This window comes from Xenopus laevis, chromosome 1L (genome assembly GCF_017654675.1).
Source record: "Xenopus laevis strain J_2021 chromosome 1L, Xenopus_laevis_v10.1, whole genome shotgun sequence".
Classification (NCBI taxonomy): Eukaryota; Metazoa; Chordata; class Amphibia; order Anura; family Pipidae; genus Xenopus; species Xenopus laevis.
The window spans coordinates 46,476,136-46,497,325 of record NC_054371.1 but is presented as its reverse complement, the minus strand read 5'-3'; the positions used below and the strand labels follow the sequence as shown (position 1 = coordinate 46,497,325).

The window sequence follows — 21,190 nt, the reverse complement described above, 5'->3', positions numbered from 1 at the left end:
CATTGAGCATGTCCAGGGTCACTGACACTTCTTATAAAATCCAAGATTGGGAGCTCCTGTGAACAACTTTGAAGGCCCGAATCATTACTGTTATAGAGATACTGAAACTGAACTGAAACTGTAGACTAGTGCAGTAAGTTCAGTATATAAAAGAAGGCATTTATAACCATTTTTGGGTTTAAATGGGTATATACGGTTTTGTTCTCCTTTAATTGCCCAACATCAGTGCCCAACCTCGTAGATATTCCAATCCAACGACAGCTAGAAGAAAGCTTTCCCAAAAGAATAGAGGGTGCCAATACACTAAGACATGGGGAATGAGCAGTGAAGAAAAGCAATGCCCAGCTGCCTTATACGGATTTCATATACAAATATTTATTATTGCACACTGCTCAAAATGGTGATTTTTATTGGTCTCGTTAAATAACAACTTTGAATGATAATGTAAACTTGTTGCCAACACAATTTAAACAAATCACTGAGGGTCTCAAACTTTGGCACAAACTCTGACCCCTCAATATTCTAGGCTTGTTAATTCATTTGTATGTTCAGAATTAGATGTAATTGGTGTTGCTATAGAAACATCAGATGAAGTTAAATTAGACACAAGGAACAGTGTTGATCTGAACTAGAAGTCTGTTACTGCTCTAGTATTTCTGTATTCATGAGAGCATTGCAATACAATTAGCAGCAGAGCAATCTGGCCAATCAGCATCTGATGCAATAACGCCAAACTTGATTAAATAAATCAGAAACCCAGGTTGGTCAACAACCCAGATTGGCTTTATAGGATCATTGGGCAACATACGAACGTAATGGCATCAGTACTTGAATTTCCTCAGGCATCTAATAATTCCTTTGCTGATGGATCAGTTCAATTTGCCCATCCATGAGTGTATTCATACAAAACCAATATCCGGCTTTTCATCCTGCGGGGACAACTATGCTGTTCTGAGGCCAGCATACTTGTTTAAGCCATTCTCTGCTAACTCTCATATCATTAACAAGATCACTTGCAGCTAAATACAGATGCAGATTATATATATTCTCCCATTGCAGTGTTGACAGTTCAAGTATATTAGCTCGTTTAGCCCGATGCTGTGTGAAAATACAAGAAGAGAATTATACTTGTGCAGTACTCTATATATGTACCCCCTTGTTCTGCTGCTTGGTTTAGCAAGATTAAAATACGTTCAGCATTTGTTCTGCCACTAGGGTATAATTCGAATGCACACAATAAATATTGGAGAAATTCAAAACATGTGTGGTTCCACCGACAAGTTCACCAAAGCTGGAGGGCTAAAGGCTGGATATCCCTAATGTGAAAGATTAGTTAACTTGTGTTCATAAAGCCCCTATGTATCATGAGGACACTGAGTGTGCAGTTTACATGTTATTTACCATGTTACAATGCAAACAAAGCTTTCCAAACCTCAGTGTGCCTCTCCTACATTGCCCACTTGCCATATACGACCATCAAGGACTCAGTGAACAAACCATACTGTATATTATTTCTGTCCTGGAAGTTGAATGCAGCGTCACTGGCTGCTGTAACAGGGTTCTGGTTGAAGGGAACTATTAACCAAGACTGCTGACATATGTCCAGTCTGGTAGTTCAATAAAAAACTTCTAGTCACCATTATTACAATCCATTCTTCAACCCTATCAGGTAGACCTTGGCCTGACCAAATGTTTAATCTGTCAATGCTCCTTCTTGTTGTGTGGATCAAATGTAGCCCTCATTCATGCCATCCACCTTAACAAATGGAATAATATTATTTGGCACTTCACAAAGCTGATCAGTTATATAAATGCCAGGTCATCCCATGTATGGCCACCATAGCCTATAAAAACCCTTTGGAAAATATGAAGCACTTATGTGCATATAGCTAAGCCAAAGCATTACGATACCTCCATATTAGTGAATGGATTAATTGTGTGCATTAGCAAACACCATCAGTGTCTGTGAATCAATGCAGCAAAGAAACAGAGGAGCCACTGCCACAGTATTGCATAGCAAGAAAATAATAATACAGAGCATTAAGGGATCACATGCAGCATCATTGCAGGCCCATCTTATTTATGCAGTCAAGAACAGGCATGTAGTATTCTGACTTCCTATAATATTGTTCATGCAGAGAAGATATTGACTCTAATACATAGTCTCAATGCTCTAAAAAAGGCAGATGTGTGTTAACACACACCCTCTTCTTAACATTGATTCACAGGCCCCTTACATTTTGAATTATTCTTGTAAATTCTACTCAGTTGCAGAAACACTGATCAAATATTTGGTTTTATGTAGCAATTAGGTTAGGTTAATGGTCTACATTGTGGAGGTGCTGACAGTCATTTAGAAGTGTTAGAAGTAAACAGAACTGCAAATATCAAGGATCAATATACCACTTGGGACTCTGTAGACCATGTTGCTGAAGGAATTGCAGCCGTGCGTCCAGAATAGTAAGCAGCAGGCACATTGAATATATCTGTAGAATGTGCTGTAGAACGTCGGTGACTTTCTGATTTATCTTCTGCCTTTGTAGCAAGGTTGGAAGCTATCGCCACTGACAGAGAAGCTGTGTGCTTTTCAGGTGATTGCCTATGGACCTCTGGTATTATGGTGGGAGGTGGTGCTGGGGCAAGTGGAGCACTGTCCTTAATAAAGTGCATATTAGATTGAGTTTTATTTGTAGGGAATTCTTTAAGGATTAATTTAAGAGTGGAAACTCTCCTTTGTTTGGAATCCTGACTGCTGTCATGGTGAATGAGCTTACTATTTGTATCCTCAGCTTTCATATTTAATTTGGAGAAAGAAATGTGAGGATTATTAGTGGTATGAGTTTGCACAATATTTTTACTTGATTTAGCAGAATACAGGACGCTTTCCTTGGTTGTTAGTGACTGAACACCTGATTGGGTTAGCATTGTGGGTAATGAGTTCTCATTATCGGCACCCTGTGGGTTAGTAGCTGATCTGTAATAGCTTCCTTTCCTTGGAGGAGGCAGAGGTACCTTTTTTTTTTTCAAATGGCAACCACACAGCACAACATTATCAAAGAGAGAAAAAAAAAGAAAAAGCACATATTAAGATGGCAGATTAGAAAGAAATTTGTTATCGGCAAAACCTGTACTTGGCCATAAACAAAGCAATGACAGTTTTGTAGTAAGAACTCTGAAGAAGCAGAATTCTCTCCCTGAAGCAGATATGTAGACAGTTTCAAGAAAGTGTTGCAGCTGAGAAATAGAAATTTATTATTTTAAAGATGGTGTTTTTAAATAATATTAGAGGGTTTAAACCAGGACACTGTCTGATTGCCATTTTGCAAAACTCTTTCCCCATTCAGAAGCAAGTTAAGGAAGCTTCTCATATTCTCCCCTTACTATGGATCTGGTATCTAACAATGAGTTCTTGGAACAAACTATGTTTGTACCATTCCTAACTGAAATGGTTTGACTGTATCAGTTGCAGTATGTTAAGACCAGATGTCTCTACAATACTCATAACACAGAATGACACACAGACAACATTAAAGGGACATTTTACACCCTTTTTCTACTCAATGTCAATGAATAGTTTGTTCATTGAACATGTTTGTTTGTACGCTGCTCCTGATGAAACCTTTTTCTTTTATATATATCTATATATACACCCTGATGACGGTTCAGAGAGAACCGAAACCGATGTGGGGTAGACTGTAATACTCCAATAAAAGCCTTTTTGCCACAACACCCGTGAGTGCTCTTAACTATATATTTATCTATCTATCTATCTATCTATCTATCTATCTATCTATCTATATATAGAGTCCATCAAAGGAGCACTCACAGGTCTTACAAGAAAAGTCTAAAAGTTTTTGTGCCCACAATAAACACGTTTTGATTTTTCTTGTAAGACCTGTGAGTGCTCCTTTGATGGACAATATTGCTACTTAATACTTAAGGATTGCACCCAGGCATTTGTCTACACAACTTATTCGTGAGTGCCGTGAGTTTCTATATTGATATATATATATATATATATATATATAATTTTTTAAACACACATCTCAACACAAAAGAATTTACAAAGCACCATATTTAATCCTGGGGCATATTGGGCTGAGCTAATCATTTGGGTCACCAATCAATTCATAACTAGCGCCTATGCAGGCCCAATGAATTTCTAAACCTGCCCAATAAATATGTGGCCAGTTTTTGCCCAGATATCTGTCAGGGAATTCATCAGGGAGGCCCCATACATGGGCACATAAGCTGCAGACTTGTGCTGAAGGGCTTGAATAGGCATCTTAAATCTGCCAATGTATGGCCGGCTTGATACACCTTGCAATACTCTATGGGATATTCAGCCTGCAGTATTTGACCTAAGACTCCCAGAAGTTCAATTTGCCAGAGGATGCTGTGAGTTATAGCCCAGTCTTACATCCTAAGAAATGGTGAATATTTTATTCCATGAAACAGTAGTCACAACTTTTGCACTAAAGCAACACAGCAGAGCCCTATTTATAACAACCCCTCTAGCTTATCCTTCTGCATTAATGTATTAGTATACCCAAATTCAGATTTTGGTTCTAGCAGTTGTGAAGCTCTTAAATGTTACAGTTTGCTTGATGTTTATACACTCCCCCCACTGTGCCACAGGATACAGAATGTTTAGATTATAGTGAGCAAGTCAGCACAAAAAGAACACATTTAGTAAAATGCAACACATTTCTCTTTTTTTGCCAGAAATACCAGACATGTTTATCATGTGTCTTTTTTTATAAGTCAAAATCAGGATCATGTTAGAATTTCGAGGCAAGAAGTTATGTTATGTTTTTGTTACATGCATAAATGGAAGATGAACATTCCAATATTTACCTGGGTCGGTGATTTCTTTTCTTGCAAGTTTGGCCGGACACTTCTAAAACCTTTGGCTGCAAGGGAAGAACCACCCGAGTCACCATTGAGACCATCTTTGAGGGTATCATTATATGACCTCCAGACATCTAGAGTCAAATCAGACCAGGTTCATAATATAAGTATAATTTAAAAGTACATTGTATGTAACTAACATACAATGTAGGGCAGTCTTAGAATCAAAGGAAAACCTTTTGCAGGAAAAAGATTCTTAAAAATGAACTGCCTTGAGTGTTGGCCATAAAGGCAACACAGTGGGGGTCATTTATCAACACTGGGCACATTTGCCTGCGGGCAGTTACCCATAGCAACCAATCAGATTGTTGCATTCATTGTTCTACCTGCAGCTGTCTGAAAAAAGCTAAGCACTGATTGGTTGCTATAGGTTTCTGCCCATGGGCAAATTTGCCCAGTATTGATAAAGTAGCCCCACTCTAAATAGCTTCAGAGCTACCTGTGCACAATAAAACATAATATTGTGCATATGAAATGATGATGATAGAATTCCATTTAGTGTAAGATGTGGAAAAAAAAGTCTGTTTGCTCTTCTACACACAAGAAAACACAGATTGAAGGCCAGTTAGGGAGAGATGCCTTTTCTGCCTTAAGAATTATGGCTGAATGACTAACACACCAATATGTGGCTATGTCTGTAATGCCTTTTCTCTGCAAATAATATTCCTTTCCTTTCTTTTCTTTTGTCAGAGTTCAGAATATCAAAACTTTATTATAAAAATATGAGTATGAATACCTGAATCCAATGGATAAGAATCTTGACCTATAAAAAAAGAGAATTACAATTAACTGACTTTCACTGATATTCATGCAAGTAATAAAAACCATAAACGCCTAAATTTAGGAAAGCACTGATAGCGAAGCCTTATATGAACTTTCAATTGTTCTCAATAGCACTTTGAAGTCATTTTTTTGCCCCCAGAAACACTGTATAAATAATACTTACTTTTTTACTGAACAACATATTCATAAAATGTGCCTTCTTCTCAGCTCAGGGGTGCAGTCATAGTGAGCAAATTAACATTAACTGGTAGGAAAAAGCAGCGCACAATACTTTGATTGTGTTCCATATGGCGCTTGTATTTTTCTGCATCTTTATTTTTTCATGACATCATGTATTTTTACATAAGTGTATTTTTGTATCTTTAAATACTAATATTGTGTGGTCCACCAGAAAACCCGTTTGATCTCTCTAGATTACCAGAATACAATCCTCCCTTATTCCCTCATTTTGTTTTATCATCAGAAATCCATTTTTCAGTGGGTTTATCTAGCACTGGTAATGTAACAATCCACCTTGCACACCAAACATGGGGTAGCTTCAATTCCTCTGTCAAAATGTTCTCTCTAAATAGTGATAAACGCTATGGGAAATGGCATTGGCATGTTTGATTTTTCTTTACGAGTTTCTAGATTATTATGTTTTAATACAGGATCTGTAATTATAATTGTCAAGCTTAAGATACATTATTAAACATTTAAACTACAGTACATCATTTTATTAAAAAAGATTTTTTAATATATTTTAGTAGTAGTATTAGAATCAGAGTCAGGTAAATTGGTTGATAGAAGCAAAGAAGAACCAGAAAATGAAGACTTAGGTGACAGGTTGGCCAAGGTCAAAAACATGATGATGGTATTTACCTTAGGGTACTAATGCAGTTTAGCACTGAAATTTCCAGACCACTCTTCGGTCATTTTTAATATCTGGCATTGAATCAACAGACTGTCAATCTGCTAGTGTTGCTTTTATTGGAATCCTATTCTCAGTCAGAAAGTTATATGCTTGTGGTAGCAACGTTTTTAGAATGGATTTAAAGCTGTTGAATGTAGTTGCACCCAGTGAATTGGATGCAAATGCAGTGTTGGACTTGGTCGGAGGAACACAGAGAAATAACCTGGTGGGCCGCTGAGGCCCAAACCCGCTCCAGCCAATTGTTGATTGTGACAAGAAGATCGCTGGGAGGAGGAGGGTGTCAGGTATCACAACTCGAGAAATTCATGGGGTGAGAGCTCCTGGGAATGTGTGAGCCTTTGAGCTGGAACCCCCAGTGGGCCCAATAAACCCCAGTCCAACACTGTGTATACACCATTTTGAACACATATTCCAGAAATGACACAGCCCATACTGAAAATGCTAGATGTAACTTGCATATGGCTCGGCAAAATACAAACACAACTGCATCCGTTTTGACACATTGAACAAAATACAGTATGCCCTTCTGCAAGTGATTAGAAAGGGCATGCCATTGTCGTGAAACATTTGATCTAACCCTTTGTATCTAGAGCACATTGCTAAAACTTGGGACCCCCCCCCCCTTCACAAACAAGCAGTACCAATTTCTTTTGTATTAACAAAAAAATAATAATTAAGGACTACAGTTTAATTTATGTAATTATATTTGTATACATGAGAATATATATGTACTGTATGTGCATGTATTTGCATGTGTGTGTGTATATATATATATATATATATATATATATTCTTTGCATTTAGAGAGAGTGAAAGAGAGTGATTTTTATTGTGTCATATACATTACTGATGCTGGAAGATAAATTTGTAATCTTGAACTTGGACAGTTGTCTTTTTTTAAAAACAAATGTTACTATGTATAATTAGGAATGATGCTTTTGGCACCATATGAAAGAATGTTGGTAATCTAAAGGTTAAACAAATTATTTAGCATAATATTTTTCTGCTGCATGACTCACTCGTGACATTTAGAAACAGAAAAATATTGCAATTATATGCATATTAGAAATATACTTTCTCAAGATATTCTGTTACTGCTGAAGTTATGTATATATTGTTTATTAAAAAATAATTGTTTTAATCCTCCATTTATGGAGCAAAACAGTTACCCTGTATACAATATAAATTATATTTCAATTAAAAAGAGAATTTGGGTGGCGGTGTAGTGCACACCCATATCTGTATACCTTGATGTCTCATTTAAAGATAAACTCTGTGCAGGGGCATGGGTTTTTGTGGAATGTTGTTAACTTTTTAATTTATACGTTTGATTAAAGTCCTTTTTTGCGGAATTTTTTTACATTAAAGGACAAGGAAAGCTATATTCACTAGGGACATGCCAATTTGGCACCCCACCTCCCCAGTGAGTGTAAACCCTAAGCTTGGACCCTGGGCCAGGGCTCTCTCTTTCAATGGGAATACCATACTACCATGTTTGATTTCCCAGAGGTTCTTTGTATTGTGCATGCACACTACATATGCTTCCATGTATCCCGTTCCCTAATCCAGGGCCAGTGCATAACCAGTATAGTAAAATTGGCAGGTTTACTTTATTTGCTGGCCCCAGACTATTGCAAGGAACCATTGGGAAATTGATCAAAGCTGCTCTTATGGAAGGTATGCAAGGCCAGTGCATTTTTAGTGAAAAGGGCACTGCACCAAGGTCCAAGGTTAGCAGTTAAATTCACTGGGCCCAGTAAATACTGTATGTCATTTCTTGTTATCTAGCCCTCAAAGGGCAGACAATATACACATAAATATATTGTCTATATTATAATTGCAGTGAGAGTTCTATGTCATTATATGAAGAATTATATTTGAAAGTACAAACCTTTCTCTATTAGGAAAACAGCTTTTGCTTCAATTAATAATACCTATATAATTTTGTGTCATCAGCAAACATTAGGCCACTACATTTAGTGCTGACTACTCTGTAAAGCTCCGACCTTTTAAATAGGTAATTACTACTTTTGCCCAATTAGAAGTTGTCCGTATATAACATACAGTAATTGCCTGCTTCTTCTCTAATGCAGATCCGCTACACCTACATCATGCAATTTATAACTTAACCTCTTGTATGGCACCTTATTAAAAGCATTCTTGTGAATTTCAGAATTGCAATTTATGATTTCTTAGAAATAGGAGAACCTACTAATGAATCAGTTAATATGAAAAAATAAGGGGGAGAGGTTGTTCTTCTTTGTTAAAGCCTAATTTATGGGTGCCTAAAACTGGGTGCTGTGGGTGGGAGACCTATAGGTATCAGACAATAAGTTTGTACTATAAATACAGTTGTTTTTCAAAATATTTCTTGCTTTTAAAGGTGGTCTGGTACAAAATCCTGTCTGTGTGATACTGATGTGTTCCCAAGATAACAAAAAACCCTGGGTTTACTGCATGGGGCCATTGGAGTCAATATTAAAAACAACTTCCTATAGGTTGTACTTTTTCATACATATACAAGTAATAAAGGTTGGAAACTTATAAGAAAGAAAAGAAAAATTACATTCAGGGGAAAGTTCTAAATGTTCCCCCTTATTAGATAAACATCAGGCATATAAAATTCGATTCATGAAAATGAATATATTAATTGAAAAAGATGTATACAGGTATGGGATTCATTCTGGAAACTCTGAATTACGGAAAGGCCATCTCTCATAGACTCCATTTTATCCAAATAATCCAAATTTTTAAAAATCCTTTTTCTCTGTAATAATAAAACAGTACCTTGTACTTGATCCCAACTAAGATATAATGAATTCTTATTGGAGGCAAATCCAGCGTAATATGGTTGCTTTTATTGATAGGAACAAGTTCATACAGTATATGCATATACTACACAAGAGCTCAGCCATGAATATCCTGTAAATTATTCTTCTAAACGTTGTTTAGTGATGTCATTGGTTATAATCAAAGCTTAGTGATGTCATTTCTGTCATATGACTCACTGAAAATTGTGTATTATAATAACTAAAGTACCCCCAGTTGCAAAATATGATGATATTAGAAGTCACCTCGAAGTTCCATGACATGTATAAAAACACTTTGGTCTCGGTAACTTAAAATATCCTTATATTTTACAATACTTTATTCTTTATTCACTATATAATGTTCCATGAAGTAAAACCCCTACGTTTATATATTTCGTTAAACCTTTGCAGGAAAATAAAAATAAGAACACTATAAAGTGACATGGTTGCTATATAAATTAACATCAAAGACTTGGTCTGATACGAATAGGCCACAGCATTGCTCTGTGGTTTTGTTGTTAGTTGCTATACCTGAAGCCAAAAGATTTGGAGAACTCTGTACTCTCTTCACAGCTGTTAGTGTAACAGACATTGCGGCACGTTTGCGAGCACATCCACCGCTATCTGGAAGCACACAAAGTGATGGTGATACAAGCACAGGGCAAAGCAAGCACATGCAAGGGCACAGCATTGGTACAATGTGCAAGTAAAGGCTGTCCAAAACACACAAAGGAAACAAACCAGTAGTGCTGTTTAAGGTCTTCGGTTAGTGGATGCTGCAATGGGTGTCCATACATTACATTTGGTGGGACTACAGAAAGCATGTTCAGCAGAAGAAGGCCCTAGTCCAAGCATGCAAGATACAGAAGCTCTTGTTCTGTAATTCTCTTGTGACGACTGCAAAAGTTATAGAATAATGATCAACAAGCATGTGTGAAAGTGTTGGTGAACCACAAAAGCGTTGACTTCAGGAAATTGTAGTACCACGATGTTAGAGGGTCTCCACTTGCAAGTGCCTGGCCTAGAACCTCTAGCTGCGATATGAACTTGCATGTTTGAGAGGGAAGATCTTGTTATTGATTATGGGAAGAGTGTATGCCTTTGTTAGCCAGTCTTGACATTTACTTAATGCTAAATGAGAATGAAAAACAACAGCCTAGCAAGTGTGCAATCAAGAACTGTAAGCTTGCATGGCAGCTATGCAAAAGAAAATAGCATTGATATAAAAGTGTTAATTTCCATTTAGTATAGTGGAAATAAACTGCACACACCAAAAGCATTCTGAGCAGCTTAGAATCTCCCGAAGCTCAACAGAATATTACACTGACTCAGGTACCAACAGAAGGCTTATACTGTTACATTAGGATCTACATTCATGGTTAGCATAGCTTCTCTAAATATTAAGAGATAACATCATTTGAATTAAAATAATCAGATATATAATAACCACATGAACTATAAGAAAAGAAAGAGAAAGCATAACAGACCTAGAAAATGGTACTGTAATGGCTTTTTCAATGGTTCAAGAGCAGTTCTGATGTCCATTTACTAATTTATACTATTTATATAAAAGTAATTGTTTCATACCTGTATTCATCTTGAAGCTGCAAGTTTAAATGTCTTCAGTTTGCCTGTAAATAAAAAAAGAATGGGTCATTGCAAGCTCAGAAAGAATTCTTTTCAATACCCAATTAAAGCATGTGACTCATGGACGGATCAAGCAGTGTTGTTTGGGATTTTTTATGGAGGTGGAAGATTGCAACAGTCATTTCAATTGTCTAGCACTTGTAGAACTGTAAAGATGTACAGTACATACACCTGCAAATCAATTTTATTCTGCTCCACATTTTAGAGCTGACATAGCATTGCATTCCATGGATGAGACTTAAGAAATTGGTGGCTTATTCTTTAACCTGTAAACTTGGTTGATTCAGATCCACTGTTACCTTTTTAAAGGAGAATGTCCAGTGCATGTACGATTTATGGCCACCATCCATTCACATATTGTAAGATACTTGAAACACAGCACCAGTCCGTATTATGAATAAAAAGCCTTTATTAGATATACATGGCAACAATCTGGATACAGCGACTTTTCAGGTCCTCTTTGGCCCTTTCTCAAGGCTTATTCTGTACCCTATCAAATAGATAAGCTAATTGCATAAGATGAGCAGTATTAAGCACCTGTGTTACCCACTAGAAATGGGAGAATAGGCCAAAGTACTATGGAAAGGAAATAAAAGTAATGAATAGTGCTCTGTTAATTAGCAGACAGGGCCCCCATCCATCCTCCATCTTCAAAGGCCAGTATTGTTCTGAATCACGAATGGTCAAGTGAAGATCCAGCTCTTATTTAAAGCCCATAACTGTGTATTTAAGTAATAAACTACAAGGGTGCTTTCTGTATGACAATAATGACTGCCCTTTTCGTATGCAAATAACACGATGGAGGAATGGAGAATTATATCACACACATTAAAACCTTAGCACACCTCCTAAAATCTGGGTTAAACCCTCAGGAATTCTTGAAACACTCATATCTACGCATACTACCATAATCCGCCAAGAGACACTTGTGATCCAAAACAATTTGCTTGCACTTGTGGTCACACCCCCCTTACATACAAATCTTTCTCACTAGAATGCATGCTTGGTGTTATAGGATAGCTAAATGCTGCTATATGGTTTGCTCCATCTGTCTGTACTTTTACTTGTTATAGTACAACTTTATTTTGGAAGAATACTGTGCATGGGAATTTGTGGGATCCCATTGCATTCTAGTTAGAAAACAAAAATCTACTTGTATAAATGCATACAATTAAAGTAGGAAAAGGGAGGTTCATTTAGTATGTAACAGTTAAACAAAAAGCGATCTGATGTGGATTTATGCACCCCAGGGCTCAGTTTATTATACAGTTTAGTAAAAAGGAAAACAATGCACTTAACATTTATGTGTCCCAGTTCACAGCTATCTTTGTGCACTGCCACAGTCAAACTCACACGAAAGGAAACAGCAGTGCAGGAAGTAGCCAGGATACTTTCAAATGCATTTTGGAATTTAAGGCAGAATTACCATGGGGTCATGTTCTTAACTCCAACATTTGGTTGGTTTCCCCTTCTCTAATAACAGTGTCACAAACAATTATCAAAAAGTTACTCTCCTAGAGTTCAAGCCTTATCCAAGACAGTAAGCCTATATTTACCATCAAAATTCACCCTATTTGGCTTACAGACTGGGTCCCTTTCTATTAAAAGAACAGCAACATCAAAAAATGAAAGTGAAAGTGAAGAGAATATAATGAACAGCCCTGCACTGCGGTAAAACTGTTGTGTTTGCTTCAGAAAAACAACTATAGTTTATATAAAGAAGCTGCTGTGTAGTCATGGGGCAGCCATTCAAGAACAGAACACATAGTAGATAACAGATTCAGTTCTGAAGAATCCCATTTTATACTACAGCACTTATCTCTTATCTGCTGTGTATCCTGTGCCTTTTTTCCTTTTTCAGCTTTGAATAGCTGCCCCCATGGCTACTTGTATTTCTGAAGCAAACACTGCAGTTTTACCAGTGCAGCACAACAGTACATTATGTATTTTCATAAATTTAGGATACTTTTTTTGGTGTTACTGTTTCTTTAAGTTACCCTGGGGCCCAGTCAGGGGTGCTTCGCCAATGAGGCGAGCTGAGAATCTCGCCTCAGATGGCAGCGCCCCACTAGGTACCAGGGGCCGCTCCTGGTACTTTAAGAGCCGAATTCCGGTTTACAAACTTTCGGCTCTTCGAACTCAGAGAGCGCAATAATGCTCTCTGCTCTAGCATCCTGGCCCTCTCTGCCGCTCTCGTGGAACCCCCGCGGACCCCCTCCAGCGCAAAAAGGTGAGCGCATGGGGGAGCTGCAAGCTGCCTCAGACGGTGGAGGGGCCAGGATCGCCCCTGGGCCCAGTCCCACAGTTTGGGAACTACTGACTAAAGATTTCACTTTTAGTAACTCTAAAGTACTGTTGAGCAAAAAATGGGATATATATATATATATATATATAAATAACTCTATGTAAACGTGTATACATACCGCTGTGTAGAACTCTCCAGCTCTTTATCCATACCCAGAAATTCAATCCATAACTATTACAATATGTACTGAAGAATTACACTTTATTAGCTGTTAGTAAGATTGTATACATATGCAGTGTCTCAATGGATTCAAGCATTGATGTGACCTTAACATTAACAGCAGGTATAATGAAGCAGAGTTCATAGTTCTACAGCTCCATCTACACTTCCATGCTATCATCAGGCAGATGTTGCAACTGAAGATGTTTCCCAGTGTCACGTCAAAATGTTCTTGGCAATACAACATTTTTGATCAGTCAGAACACATACTGTGACAAAGGTTTAAACAAAGTATGGGCATTGCAATAACAGTCCAAAAATGTAAAAGCCAGCACAAATATATCTAATCCCAGTAAAAAACTCACCAGAGTAGAAAAGTGGCCCAGGTGCTCCTGCCCCAGGCCCTCAGCTCAGGAGGGCAGTCAATCCTGATAGAAAAAAAAAATGGAAGGTATAGGGCACTCTGGAACCAACATGCAGATTGGACGAAAAAGTATTTGTTAAAAAAGTAGAAAACCATATTTAGACCACGCGTAAAGCTTGAAATGATGGTCTAAATAAAGTTTTCTACTTTATAAACTAATACTTTTTCATCCATCTGCATGTTGGTTCCAGAGTGCCCTATACCTTCTATTTATTCTATACGCATTGCAATAAGACACAGGGTTCACGGTCAGCAGTGACATAATCTTGATCTTCTCTATGACACGTATTTCCTCATGGAATAGTTACCACTGAGTGGTATAAGTAAGATATGGCAATATCACTGTACATGATATAGAAGTATCACATTGTTGTTAATAAGCCATATAGAGCCTGTTGCCCCAACAAAATACTGTGAAAACACACAAATGTATTGGAAGTGAGACCACCTTGCAACTTTTTTGAAAAATCAACTTTAAGAACTTTAACCCAAGTCCTTAAGACACACATATACATGGCTTTTAAAAGATGAATATAATATCCTAAGAACAAGGAATGATTGCTCCCAGTATATCTTGAGGAATCAGAAAGTACAGACAGGGCATGAGACTATTTTCTGAGCCAGCTTTCCCAAGAAACGTTTACTGCTCTGGGAATTCTCAGCTTGCTAAAATATTCTTTCACACAGCACCTACAAACACTCCCTTCAGTAAGAAAATGTCATTATGCTTTACCCAAATCTGATTAAAATAGCTGTTACAGTAACACTGCATCTTTTCCCCATGAAAAAAGCAGCAGGGACAAAATGTGTAAATTTTCCATTTTTGTCATTCATAAAACCAGCACTGGTTATGTCATACCCTGCATGGTTCCCAAAGGACTGCTGCATTTCCACATCTTATTAAAAATTTCTCTAAAAGGCAACAAATTCAAAAAGCGCATTGAAGTCAATGGGTGTTTTTTCTTATGGCAACTTTTTTGTCGAAATGCATTAAAATCAATGGACTTTTTTTCTTATGGCAACTTTTTTGTCCAAATGCATTAAAGTCAATGGACTTATTTTCTTATGGTGACTTTTTGTCCAAATGCATTTAAGTCAAAGGGCTTTTTTCTTATGGCAAGTTTTTTGTCCAAATGCATCAAAATCAATGGACTTTTTTTCTTATGGCAACTTTTTTGTCCAAATGCATTAAAGTGAATGGACTTATTTTCTTATGGTGACTTTTTTATCCAAATGCATGAAAGTAAAAGGGCTTTTTTCTTATGCCAAGTTTTTTGTCCAAATGCATTAAAGTCAATGGGCTTTTTATTATGGCAACTTTTTTGTCGAAATGCATTAAAATCAATGGACTTTTTTTCTTATGGCAACTTTTTTGGCCAAATGCATTAAAGTCAATGGACTTATTTTCTTATGGCGACTTTTTTGTCCAAATGCATTAAAGTCAAAGGGCTTTTTTCTTATGTCAACTTTTTTGGCCAAATGCATTAAAGTCAATGGGCTTTTTATTATGGCAACTTTTTTGTCGAAATGCATTAAAATCAATGGACTTTTTTTCTTATGGCAACTTTTTTGGCCAAATGCATTAACGTCAATGGACTTATTTTCTTATGGCGACTTTTTTGTCCAAATGCATTAAAGTCAAAGGGCTTTTTTCTTATGTCAACTTTTTTGGCCAAATGCATTAAAGTCAATGGGCTTTTTATTATGGCAACTTTTTTGTCCAAATGCATTAAAATCAATGGACTTTTTTTCTAATGGCAACTTTTTTGTCCAAATGCATTAAAATCAATGGACTTTTTTTCTTATGGCAACTTTTTTGTCCAAATGCATTAAAGTCAATGGACTTTTTTTCTTATGGCGACTTTTTTGTCCCAATGCATTAAAAGCACTGAGTTTTTTTTCCTTATGGCAACTTTTTGTCTCAGTTTCATTTTTGTCTCTGTGACTTTTTTGTCACTGTTTAGCAAAAAATTTGCACATAAACAAACTATTATTTAAATATTACATATATGCAACTAAGACAATTCTACAATCTTTTGCCTATAGAGCGCAATAGTTTTTCGTTACAGAGAAATTTGTATGCTAAACAGTGCATTTATCACTTGTTAGCAACAGAGCCCAGTATTCTGCATCTACACACATGTTGCGCAGCATTATTACTGACTGTTAGGCCACTCAGACCAACCAGTGGTATTGTGTTTACTCAACTTTCTATGAGGAAGTGAACAGGCAGCTAGAACCGGCAGGGAGAAAGTTAACATGGGCTGCAGTAATAGGTATGGAATCTGATTTTGATTCTGAGACTTCAAGGAGAAGAATCAAAGGCCAGCAGGTTTAGATACACAGTACAGTGTGTGGAAGGTTCTGTGTGATTATCTTAGTGTGGAAAGGCTTTCATTGGCTTTTGAATATAAGGTGTAGCTTGGACAGGATTAGGAAACCAGTTTTAGCAACCCCCCATTTGTCTGGGTCTACCACCTTTCTTTTAGGTTGTCAGTGGTAAATATCATTCAGTTTAACGTTCCCTGCTGTGGGGGCTGTTTTAGGATTGCATATAATACGTACCTCTCCAGCTGTGCTTTTAATTGTTCATTATACAAAAGTCATGGGTGACAATGTTCTGGCATTACAGCTGCCTTTGTCAGAAGTGCCCTTTTTAATTCTGCAAGACCATGTAAATAATCAATATTAGAACTATGTACACACATGGATATTGTAGTTGCTCGCTGGCTATGTAGATGGACTTGTTATCATTCCAGTATCAAATACTTTCAGTCTAGGACAAGTAATTTTATCCTGTCTGTGCTAAAAGTAACAAAACTTGATTATAAACTCTGCAGGACATGGAATCACCGAATAGCTCTGTATAGTGCTGCATAAAATAAGAATAAATACAACAACATTATTTACATTTAACACATTATTCTATTGATTTTTTTGTACATTTTACATGTTGATTTTTACCCATTTTAGCCACTGGTACCTATGTTTTTTGTTTGTTCAAATAGCATACACCAACTTAATGAGAACATGAGGAAATAATACCCCAGGGCTGTACAAGTATAGACATACTAACAAGCTGCTCTGAATGTATCACAGCCGTCTACCAAGTCTTACATCAATACAAATACAGTTCCAATGACAGAGTAAGTAAACAGGCACGTCTGCCTAAAGAGGCATATCTTCCTACCTATAAATCAGATGTGGTTCTCAAACAGAGCTAAGACTAAGGAAGATGAATACACAAATGAATTCAGTATACAATATGTATATGAATACTACTAGAGGTGAAATATGTTAGCAGGAAAACATGCACTCACCTGACAGTGCCGTTTCAGTTTGTCCATGAGACTAAAACATGGAGTGCTTAAAAAGTCCCCTTAGAGACCAGCACAGAATGCAACAGAAAATAGCTTCTCTAAATAGCACATACCGGTAGTTCATTACGCTCAATCATGGGAACCTGCTATAAATTCAGCATCAGACAGGGGTGGTTCTTCTCTGGGATCATACGTTTTTATTTCTTCGTTTTATCATCCAAGCATGAGGATATGTTGACTCAGTACCCTCTGACTTTGAAAGCAATACATATTTGAGAGTATGCTTGTTTTTCTGTGATATTTTCTTTTTAATGACCTGCCAGCTTTGATTGGGCATGGTCCAATGTATAGAGAGTTTATTGGTTGAAAGGAACAGTATGCAAGTTGGACACCTCTGATACAGAACTAAAACTAGCTTTAAAAGATGCATCTCCACTACTTTTTTTTTTTAAAAGGCCATAAATGTTCATAAGTAAGGAAGAGAATACAATACGAAGTGAGGTGCCTACTATTATACAGGGATCATTCTTCAAAATTAAGTCTATTCTAATGGCGATGGACCCAAATGTGCCATGTAATGACCACCCTTTACTCTGCTTTCTTGTAATAGAATTATAAACACCATAGTATGCCTGTTGCTCATGATAAGGAAGCTTGCACCCAAACTCTCTGTTGGATCATTACCATAATAGGTGCCTACTGCAGATCTATACCATTTCCATTATCTGCAAACCTGTTATCCAGAGACCTTTGAAAACACAGGAAGGCCATGTATCCTAGACTCCATTTTAACCAATTTATTTGACTGTTTAAAAATGATTTCTTTTCTCTGTAATAAAAAAGCAGTACCTTGTACTTGATCCCAAATAAGATATAATGAATCCGTATTGGAGGTAAAACACTCCTCTTGGGTTTATTTATTGCTTAAATTATTTTTTTTGCAGACTTAAAGGAGAACTAATGCTTAACTAAAGAAGTAGGCTAGAAATGTTGTACATTATGTTTTGGGTTTCTGTACCAGCCCAAGGCAACCACAGTCCTTTAGCAGTAAAGATCTGTGTCTCCAAAGATGCCCCAGTAGCTCCCCATCTTCTTTTCTGCAGATCCCCTGCACATGCTCTGTGCTGCTGTCACTTACTGAGCTTAGGGACCCACTCACAATATACAGTACACATAGAATATAAATGTCACAATATAAGGCTGATTAGTAATTAATACAGATAATGACTACATGGCAGCACAGAAACCAGTGCAACTAGCATCAGAATTTTATAATCAGCCCTGTAGCATCAGCTTATATTACAAACCTCACTTTCTGCTTGATAATTTGCAACAACCCCTAAGCTTAGCTTCTCAACAGCAGCTCAGAGCCCACTGAGCATGTGAGTGTCGCAGAGACTTTCCAAGATGGTGACCCCCTGTGACAAGTTTGAAGTACTTGTTTATTAATGACCTGGAGGTGGGCATTGAAAGTACTGTTTCTATTTTTGCAGATGATACTAAATTGTGCAGAACTATAGGTTCCATGCAGGATGCTGCCACTTTGCAAAGTGATCTGTCTAAACTGGAAAACTGGGCAGCAAACTGGAAAATGAGGTTCAATGTTGATAAATGCAAGGTTATGCACTTTGGCAAAAATAATATAAATGCAAGTTATACACTAAATGGCAGTGTGTTGGGAGTTTCCTTAAATGAGAATGATCTAGGGGTCTTTGTAGATAACACGTTGTCTAATTCTGGGCAGTGTCATTCTGTGGCTACTAAAGCAAATAAAGTTCTGTCTTGCATAAAAAAGGGCATTAACTCAAGGGATGAAAACATAATTATGCCTCTTTATAGGTCCCTGGTAAGGCCTCATCTGGAGTATGCAGTTCAGTTTTGGACTCCAGTCCTTAAGAGGGATATAAATGAGCTGGAGAGAGTGCAGAGACGTGCAACGAAATTGGTTAGAGGGACTGAAGACTTAAATTATGAGGGTAGACTGTCAAGGTTGGGGTTGTTTTCTCTGGAAAAAAGGCGCTTGCGAGGGGACATGATTACACTTTACAAGTACATTAGAGGACATTATAGACAAATGGCAGGGGACCTTTTTACCCATAAAGTGGATCACCGTACCAGAGGCCACCCCTTTAGACTAGAAGAAAAGAACTTTCATTTGAAGCAACGTAGAGGGTTCTTCACAGTCAGGACAGTGAGGTTGTGGAATGCACTGCCGGGTGATGTTGTGATGGCTGATTCAGTTAATGCCTTTAAGAATGGCTTGGATGATTTTTTGGACAGACATAATATTAAAGGCTATTGTGATACTAAACTCTATAGTTAATATAGGTATGGGTATATAGAATTTTAATTAAAAGTAGGGAGGGGTGTATGTATGGATGCTGGGTTTTCATTTGGAGGGGTTGAACTTGATGGACTTTGTCTTTTTTCAACCCAATTTAACTATGTAACTATGTAACTATGTATAAGGTATGGAGATCCAAATTATGAAAAGATCCCTTTTCAGAAAACCCCAGGTCCCGAGCATTCTGAATAACAGGTCCCATACTTGTATTATAGAGAAAACTTTGTTGCATTAACTGTTGTGCCGACTATTATAGGATACTCTGCAATGCATCAAACTGGGACATGTTTTTACAGATTCTCTAACTCTGTACTACTTCACATTCAACAGCATTGCTAGTTTCATAGTCCACTTTACAGGTCTGTCCATTTTTTTTATTTCTTATTTAGACTACAATCTTGAATACACATGGTTAACTAACCTAACAACTACTGAGGCTCATAATAGCATCTTGTAAAATGCCTGGCATTCACTATGTAACTGATTTATATGCAGTTCACATATTTTCAGCCATCTAAAACCAGAGCTAGTCCACTTGTTTTTTTGTTCTGTTTTGATAAAACTTCTTTGATTGCAACTAGAGCCAAGCAAAGGGGCTACAAATTATTATTGAAGACACCACATTCCTGGAGTGTTTGGAGGCAGCTAGAGGAGACAGAACCTGCACAATTCATTGTCAAGAAGTAATCGAGTCAGAGGTGGCAGCCATGAAATGAGAGCTATGGAACTTAACACTAGTGCAATTCATCCCAAATGTCGAGATGATTTCTTGCATTTAAATTGGTGGGAGAGGGCTCTTTAGTGAGCATGGTTTCCTACTTAACAGTAAAGGCACTAGGCAGAAATACACATTTACTGTACTTATCTGTACTTAGTGCTATTATAGTCATAGATACAGTTTATATGTGTATTTAATAAGGAAATCAAGTCCTAGAGAAATGGAAGATATAAGGAGTATGCCAGGAAGCCCACTTATAAGTTTTAAGATGAAGTGTGCAGCCCTTGCCCATACACTATGCCAAGGGGCACAGATATTTTCTGTAGTAAGCAGCACTAGCCAAATGATTTGCTTTGACTTGCTGTTGACACGTACAGGGCAACTAGGCTATATCATATTCCTGTTTAATAATAATATTCCATCATGAAATGCATGAGCGGACTGAACAAGTTATGAGCCTGAAAGGGAAAATTAAAGGGGGGAGACGCAGCCACCAATACACAAGCCCTCATATTAAGATACCACTTTGACTGGAATCTCCCCAAAGAAAAACTATCATTTTCTTTTAGTTTTTTTGGTTCTTGGTTCATTTACAGTTTCCCTTTTTCTTAATTTGTGGTCTTTCTTTTTTTGGTTATGTTTTATACTCTATGATGTAGCAACACATCCTCCCCTACCCTTGTTGGGGGTTGAGGAACCTAGGGACAACTCTCACAATGTCTTATTCTTTATTATATGCAACCCCTGTGTATTTGTAAGCTCACTGGAGGAAAAACAAATGTTTTATTATAAAAAACCAATACAAAGAAAGTTAAAAAAAAATAAAAATATTCCAGTTGTATAGTACAGATTTAAC

At 37.2% G+C, this 21,190-nt stretch overlaps 1 protein-coding gene across 9 annotated transcripts in view; it reads right to left on the bottom strand.

Moving 5' to 3' along the window:
• The window catches only part of LOC108698663 (sorbin and SH3 domain-containing protein 2), a 164,802-nt gene that overhangs the window by 68,351 nt on the left and 75,261 nt on the right, over window positions 1-21,190 (bottom strand). For 4 of the 9 annotated variants that reach the window (XM_041589046.1, XM_041589047.1, XM_041589049.1 and 1 more), the window contains exons 3-7: window positions 11,005-11,048; window positions 9,949-10,041; window positions 5,648-5,674; window positions 4,858-4,985; window positions 2,404-3,012 (exon numbers count right to left, since the gene is read on the bottom strand). In XM_041589046.1, the coding sequence (XP_041444980.1) occupies window positions 2,404-3,012; window positions 4,858-4,985; window positions 5,648-5,674; window positions 9,949-10,041; window positions 11,005-11,014 (867 nt within the window). In that variant the 5' untranslated portion in view covers window positions 11,015-11,048. The remainder of the gene's footprint in view (window positions 1-2,403; window positions 3,013-4,857; window positions 4,986-5,647; window positions 5,675-9,948; window positions 10,042-11,004; window positions 11,049-21,190) is intronic. The other 5 variants (XM_041589052.1, XM_041589051.1, XM_018230372.2 and 2 more) reach the window with 2 other exon arrangements.